Source organism: Anas acuta, chromosome 13, assembly GCF_963932015.1.
Source record: "Anas acuta chromosome 13, bAnaAcu1.1, whole genome shotgun sequence".
Lineage (NCBI taxonomy): Eukaryota > Metazoa > Chordata > Aves > Anseriformes > Anatidae > Anas > Anas acuta.
Window position 1 is genome coordinate 7,949,911 of NC_088991.1, and position 8,090 is coordinate 7,958,000.

The 8,090-nt window shown below is 41.4% G+C and overlaps 1 protein-coding gene across 1 annotated transcript in view; it reads left to right on the top strand.

The window, feature by feature from the left end:
* Positions 1-97: 97 nt before the first annotated feature.
* RADX (RPA1 related single stranded DNA binding protein, X-linked) overlaps positions 98-8,090 on the top strand; it is a 25,381-nt gene continuing 17,388 nt past the window's right edge. Inside the window, 9 exon segments of the mRNA XM_068697281.1 lie at positions 98-844; positions 1,169-1,311; positions 3,118-3,310; positions 6,505-6,582; positions 6,585-6,612; positions 6,771-6,862; positions 6,956-6,979; positions 6,982-7,077; positions 8,020-8,054. Of these exon segments, the coding sequence (XP_068553382.1) occupies positions 232-844; positions 1,169-1,311; positions 3,118-3,310; positions 6,505-6,582; positions 6,585-6,612; positions 6,771-6,862; positions 6,956-6,979; positions 6,982-7,077; positions 8,020-8,054 (1,302 nt within the window). The 5' untranslated portion in view covers positions 98-231.

Consider the following 8,090-nt stretch of genomic DNA (forward strand, 5'->3'; position numbering starts at 1 on the left):
CGGAGCCCCGTTGGGATCCGTTCCAGCCGCCTTCCGTCACCGTCCCCCCCCCGGCCCCGTCCTCCCGCCCATGCCAGCGACCGTTGGCTGCAACGCGCGCGCGCGCGGAGCCCCGCCCAGGCCGCGCGGCCTCAGCCGCCCAAAGTAGCGGCAGGAGGAGGCCGCCCGCCCGCCCGCCGCCGCCGTCCTTCACCGCCGCCTTCCGCCGGGGGGAGCCGCGAGGCAGCTGTCATGGAGGACCCCGGCCCGGATCCGCCCGACGACCCTCACGACGGCAGCACCCCCGCCTCCCCCAGCAGCAGCGGCGGCGGTGGCGGCGGGGGGGAGGCTTCGTGGCTGCTGAGGGTGCTGGAGGCGGCGCGCGGCGCCTCCCTCCTCAGCGCCTCGCCCGCCGAGATGCCGCCGCTGACGGTGGTGGCGGTGGAGCGGTACCTGGCCGAGGCTCCGCCGTGCCCCCCGGCGCCTCCGTGCCCCGCCGCCGTGCCCCCGCAGTACTGGTACGACGTGACCCTGGCGGACGGCTCCCGGCAGGAGCGCTGCCACCTGGCGCCCAGCCTCAACGGCCTGGTGCAGCGCGGCCACCTGCGGCCCGGCGCCCGCCTGCGCCTCACGCGCTGCTCCTACCTGTACGACGAGCGGCGCCTCCGCTACGGCTTCCCCTGCCTGGAGGGCGTCGAGTGGGTGGCCGGGGAGCCGCCCGCCCGCCCCGCGCCCGTCGCCTCAGCGCCGCGCCCGCCCCCCCTGCGCGGCGAGAGGAAGCACTACCTGCCCCTCTGGAACAACGAGGATCCCTACGGGGACGCCTGGGAGGCCGAGAAGCCGCCGGAGAAGGTGGACGTTGATGGTAAATGGGCGCCTGGGGGGATGGGGTGGTGGGTGCGGTGCTCCTCTGGGGGGGGTTTGTTCCTCAGGGGGTGTCCCTCGAGCGCCAGCTGCTCTGGAGGTGGGTGTGCTGCTGATGGACAGCGCTCTGTGTCCTCCTGCACGCGTCCCTCTCCTTACAGTCCGTGTAAATATCAATCGCATCACACACAGGTGTAACTGTTTTGTGGCGTTACCAAATTAACCTCTTGAAACATGCAAACTCTTGCTCTGTGGGCTTTACAACTGAAAACCCTTGAAATGCCCAGTCGTGAACGCTCTTCCCTTCTTCCCTCTTTAATGTCAGTCTCTAAGCTGACTTCTCTTGGTCATCTGGAAATGACGTGGAGAAGCAGAATTCACTTCCATCCGCTGCTGGTCAGAGTGCTGCACAAGTCTAGGCTAAGGTACTACGGGAAGCCAGAGAAAAAAATGGATGTGCCATATCAGGTAAGGAGGCATTAGGGTGTAAGTTAGTGCTCTTGAACAAATGTTATAGGATATTTGGAAGTTACTGTTCCCATGTTTTAAACACATAACATTAACACTCATGTTGTAGATAACTTTGTATTAAAAATGCTTCATAAAAACGCTAGGCCCTTCCAAGTATGGAAATGGTGGAGTTGCTGGTAGTATGCACAAACTTTAGTAGATGTTTCAGTTACTATAGTCCAGTTGAGATTTCTCTGTGAAAAGACAGAATATTTGCTTAGAAGACTGTTTTCTGGTCTGTATGCTTTGGAAGCTGGAGTTAGTTTGTCTTGTACCCCAAAAAATAATATTAATAACTTTTTGTCCCTTAATTCTTGTACTAGATGACTTCCAGATAAATTGTTTTTTTTTGTAAAACTTTCTGGTCTTCCTAATATGTTGAGCTTTTTGTGATATTTTATGTAATGCTTCTTGGAAGTGGAACTGCAGGTGTGCTTGATTACCCACAGCTGTACTCATCAGCTGCTCGCTTATTTCTCCTGCCCTTAGAAGGGTGTTGGGGAGGAAATTGGAAGAGCAAAAGCAAAGAAAAACTTGTATGTTGAAATAAAAACAGTTTAATTAAAAAGTGAAGGGAAGAAGGGGGGAAAACCAAAAGAGTGATGCGAAGGCAAACTGATGCCTGTGCAGTCTCAGAGCAACAGGTACTTGGGAAAGACTGTCCCCCAGTTTCGTTGCTGAGCATGATGTTATGTGGCATGGAACATCCTGTAGGTCAGACCAGGTCAGCTGTCTCAGCGGTACCACCTGCCGGCCTTGTGGCCACCCCTTGCTTACTTGCTGCATGGGCAGAGGGAGAAACAGACAGGCCAGCAGTAGCTGAAACACTGGTGTGTTATCAGCGCTGTTATAGTCACAGACATAAAACGCAGCACCATGCAGGCTGCTCTGAAGAAAATTAACTCCGTCCCAATCAGACTGCTTACTAGAGAGCAACACTTCACAAACAGGTCCGATAATTCCTTTTTTTTTTTTTTGTGGGGACAGAGAGGTATTCAACTTGTTAATGAAAGGCCATGTTCACCTCTTGTTCCACGTTTCCATTCCCTTTCACACAAAGATGAATCTGGGTCTTTTGCTGGAGATGATTCTTAGTTTGTTTTGGTAGATTTCTACCTTGTAAGACTGTTCACTGTAAGACTGTTTTAAAAAAAAAAAAAAAAGTATTACTGCTCAGTGATCTGCTCAGTTATGGATTCAAAGCTTTCCCATTTAAGAAAAGTAGGTAGAAGTCTTTGTCATAAGCACAATTTCAATGAAAAGATGGTGGTTTGCAATGCAGATCTTCCGAGTATTTTTTCAGCTTGAAAATAGTCTTGTATCTTGTTTTTGTCAAGAATGTTTACCCAATGATACTGCAGCTTCTCAACTTTCAAAACACATTTTCTTATCCACGGAGGCATTTTGAAGTGTTATTCTAAATACTGCATTCTATCTGATAAAGAAGAATTGTTTCTCTATCGATTCTTGTGCACAGTATTTCCCAAACCTCCTCCAAGAAAGCATAGGGTGAAACAGGCATCACCTACTGTTAGTGAGTACTAGAAAGATAAGAGTTTGGGCTGTTGTAGTTGTGGATGAATTTTTCTTTGGAAACTGGGTATTTCTTCAACGCCAGTATTCAGTGCAGGTTTTGGAACATACTCTGGATCCATTTGTAATAAGTGAAGTCATTCATGAGTCAAGTAGCTGATGCATTATTTAAAAAAAAAAAAAAAAAGAATGATGATGCTAAAAGGTGTTTTCTTGTCCCTTTTTGTTTAGGCTTACTTTGAAGTTGCTGATAGCTCAGGCATGATATCGATGGTTTTGTGGAATTCGTTATGTCCTGAATGGTATAACAGTATGAAGGTTGGCACGGTACTCTTCCTTGAACAGTATGCTATCAAAAACAGCTATCCATTTAAAACACAGCCAACCCCGGGAGATTCACAGATGAAGAGATTTGCTACAATTGGTTAAGTATTGCAGAAATCTGTTTTGATTCTGTGAAATATAGCTGTAAAAAGGGGAAATAGAAAGTAAAACAGCAAGTGATACATTGCCAAGACTGATTGATGTGATATATATCTGTAATAATTATTCTTCCCTGTTTATATTTGAATCACGTTTATGAAGTTTTTTTGCCACAATTAGATAAAACCTTTAAAAAAAAATAAAGATAAAAGAATAAAGATAAAAATCCCTGATATCAAGTATTGAGTTCATAATGCTGGGCCTCTGGTACTGAATTTTAATCTGATTCTGCTTCTTCCTGATAAGTAAAACAGATACTTTTTTGTGCACTGTTTGCACATACTGCCAGGTCATTGAAGCGCATAGTCACCTGCTCTGACTGTAGGCTTTAGTGTGGTCAGGCCCTGGTGTATCTGCAAAACTCCACTGAGTAAAAACTTGCATTGGTGACTGCTGTCTGTACTGAAACAGCAGCACCATGGGAGTTCATATTTGAAGAATATTCCTTGACTGTGAGAAAGCATTTTCTTACGTGCTGTTGTTTGACAGATATTCAAGAGCCGTGCCACAGAAATACAAGTGGTGGAATATAACAGTAATAGCCTTTCCAAACTACGTTTGGTCTACAGTTGTTTTATTTTCTCTCCCACTTCACTGAACATGAGCTTTTTTTCCCCCTTACATGCTTATACTCAGAACAAAATGTTCAGAAAATACAAACAGCTGCCTTGAAACAAGCAAATATGTGTTTTTGATGGATGATGATGTATAACTTACTAACAATGACAGTTTCCTAATGCATTTGCTACAGTGCATGAAAATAAACAATATTTTCACTGCTAGAAGCAGTGTATTCTCTGTCTAATGTATCTTCACCTTAAAATCAGATCTTAATGTGCAGTGTTTGTGATGAGTTGACAGGAGAGAGAGATGTTTAGCTGGGAAGGGAATTATGGGAGGGGAGCTGATGATATTTATAAACCTTCCCTCAAGCAATTGTAATTGCTGCAAAACCTTTCTGTGGGAAGAGAACAGAGTAAGATATGCCCTGAGGTGACTTTTGAGGCCAACAACTTCAATCCTAATGGCTTTGTTGACACTACACTACTGATTTCCACAAGCATTAGTGTTGATGGAGAGATCAAAATAGCAAATGAGACCGATGGGCCATAAATGATAGTATCTAATGGGAAACTTAAAACAATCAGTCTCTAGTGAAGTGCCACAGAGTACTTTCAGGCCACAGATAAATCTTTGGTTCATAGCAGCATGTACATGCAGTATCTTATTTCTTAGCTCAAAGCTCAGAATTTTGTCTCAATATGAACTTACAAAGCATGTTGGGCCATGTGGTGGTAGATCTTGAGTCCATATAGCCTACATATATCCTACAAGAGGAGAGTCTGAAAAGAATAACATCTAGAAAATTTCCTAGAGCAGCTACAGTTGATGTTATGCAGCTCTTGGAGCATGATCTTCTGTTGTTCAGGTGATACATTTCACCTTTGTTAACATAGGTGAAACATAATGCCTCAGTAACTACTCAACATAAAAATCTCTATTTCAATTTTTAAAGCATGTGCAGTGGGTGTTCCAAAAATTCTTCAGATAGCTAGGTAAAGAAATCGATTACACTGGGTTGCTCAAGTCAACAATTACTTTGTTTTCATAATCAGTTCCAATTTGTAATTTGATCACATACCAGCTTTCAAGTGTTCCTTAGGACCATTCACCTGTAAATGTTTTAAAATGTATCTGTAGGGTTAACAAAGCTAGAATTTGTTAGTCTACAAGGGAAGGGGCTTTGAAATTTAAGAGTTCTACAAGATGGCATGTTTCTGGCATACGCCTGGTTTTCTGTGAAGCGAGTTCTGTATCGCCCACTTGTTTCATTTGCAGCGTTGTATGACATACTAAGAGGTGCTGTTCTATAACCTAAAACTTCTAAAGCTTGAATACTTAGTACACTCATCTTGAATTCCACCTCTGGGCAATGTGTACGTCTCACACGTCACTGAATTTATGTGGTACTGATGAAAACAGCTGTTTCAAATAGCCCGGACTGACTTTCAGTTCTGAGTAATCCCAGTATATAATCTTTGGCTGAGTATATGGCTTTCATCTAATCTCAAAACGACCAAAATTTTTAAAAAATTGATGAATTGTTTTGATGGATAGAGAGGAGTGGTTTGTTTACAGAAATGTTCTCACAATTACTGCCTGAAAACACCACGTACAAAACCACATTAGTCCTCCAAATACATATCTTGCAAGTAGCAGCCTGAAGAAAATTCTTAAGCAGAAGGTCTTTTTTTTCCATACAATGCCTTCCTGGTGTCATACCATGAGGGGAAGGGCCTGATAGGGAAACAGCTGTATAGGTTATTTATTCTTAGCAATTACTTTTCTGTGTGCATTATTCAAATAATCCTATCTGAGCCCAGGTATCTTGTAGAAATGGGATCAGAACAGTCTTTTTCATAACTGCGAGTTTTGTCTCATGAGAGAGACGATAGAGTACCACTTAGAGCATTCTATATGCTGAAGCCATTCCTTCTGTATTCTTAGCTGGTTGCCATCCCTGCCCCCCAATGGTTCTACATGTTTGTTACTTAGCATCTAAACACTTTGCTTAATAAAATAAAATTTTCAGGGGTTATGATATAGAAATGCAAAGGCCTTCTGTCTTCTTGCATGGCCACGTCATCGTTTCTATCTTACTTATAACTGCCTGAACTGGTGTCATGCACGGAAGTTCTCATCTGCTTGTTCTGTCTTCTGTCTTTCTTCATTGTCTGCAAAATAATTTTAGATTGTAGTGACACTTGAGAACAAAAATAAATATTTCATAGCTAAGCAGTATTGTATTAATTTCTTTTGCTGATGTTTAAAATACCTATCTGGAACAGACTAACTGGCTCATGTTTCCAATTTTTCATTGGAAAATTTAGCATTGCTCAGATTCAGAAGTTGCATCGTGGAAAGCTGTACCTGGATTTCTTTATCTCAATAGAAATATGAAGTTAGAGGACTTCATGGGTGATTTCACAAGCAGTGAGACATGGTTGAAATACATCTTTTATGAAACTTTACCTAGTGTTGTTTCAGGTTTTGTTTTTATTTAAAATGAAAAAGTGTTTTCTTCAGTTTGTATTCATGCTTTACATGCTCAGTTTTTTTTTTGTTGTTTGTCAGAAATCAGCCTTAATGTACGTGACCCACCTACCAAAATAAGTATCATTCCAGAAGAAATGGTTAAGCCAGAGTGGGGATTACTGAAGTTAAATACCGCTTTATCACAAGGTAAAATGGAAATTAGTTGTTTGTCAAGCTGGAATTTAAATTTCATTAAATTACAGAGGTGTTAATTGGAAACGTGATTTAAGAAATCTCTTAAGAAAGCTGTATGTTTTGTCGTTCATTCATTAATACCAACATTTTTGTTCTGTTCTGTTTTTTAGGTCAGAGCTGGATAACTTACCAAACAATCATTCTTGTGATGTTATTGGTCTTGTGACATTTGTAGGAAGGATTGAACTAGCAAGGAAGAGAGGTTTTTGTATAATAAAACTTTAAGAATTTATCAAACCTTTTTTAACTTTCCGAAGAAACACTTACATGTTTTTCTTAATATTTGTTTATACAGAACACAGTGAAGACTTCTGGCTCTATCGTGGGCACATGCCATTGATGGGACCTCAGAGCAACCATTTATACTGGAAATATTTGCAACTTCTCAGCCAGATGTGTTTGAGCGTATTCATCCAAGTATTTATCTCTTTACAGTACTTATTAATAACTGTTCATAATGTTTTTTCTAGGTTGGTCACTAATTTCAAATTCTGAATATAATTGCCATTGATTTTTTGTTTAAGTGCCTTGGTTTATCTCCTCAAACAGAAATAGCTGATCAGGATTACAAACTAAAATAATAATAATAATAATAATAATAATAATAATAATAATAATAATAATAATAATAATAAAGATAAAGTACTTGAAATTCTTGTCATACTGCAACCTACAGTTAATCTAGACAGATAGAGGCAGCACAACCTGGGGTTTCATCTGATGTGGTAATTTCAACAGAAAATTTAGTGAAGCACCCAGGCAACATCTCTTTCATCAGAAACAACTAAAGAAAGAAGGCAGCTCTTTAAATCTCTACTCTCTTTCTCCATAAATAATATTTTTTTATAGACAGGAATAATGTAAGATGATTGATGAAGGGAGAGGTGAATGTGGAAAAGCTTTGTTCTTTGAAAAAAATATTTTTGGCAATACAGAAATAATCTGTGAAGCTGTGTTAGGTTATTTTTTGTGATTTTGTAATGTTACATTTCAACTGGGGAATCCTTATGGATTTTTTAAAAGGCTTTAAATATTCTCCTTGCCTTCTCTCTCATTTCCTCCAAGCTACTCACCTTCTTTTAACACTGTTACGTATTTCATTGACATCCTACCGGATGAAGTGTCACGTTTCAGTGCTAATATGTATGCTGAAATTTTCTTGCACATTTCTGAATTTGAAAAATCTAATGACATCTCTATATTCTAATTTATAGCAAAGGCTAAATACATGCTGAAGGTCAAGAATTAAAATACATGTTTAGACACTTAATTAAAATAATTCAGTATGAGTCAGTCTTGAAATCTAAAACCCATTAAATACCGAGAAAAAAAGGTTTTTTTGTTTGTTTGTTTTTCTAGTGACATACTTGGTGTGTACACAGATGAGAGTGGTACGGACCTTCACTGACAACCCTTCCAGCACAATTTAC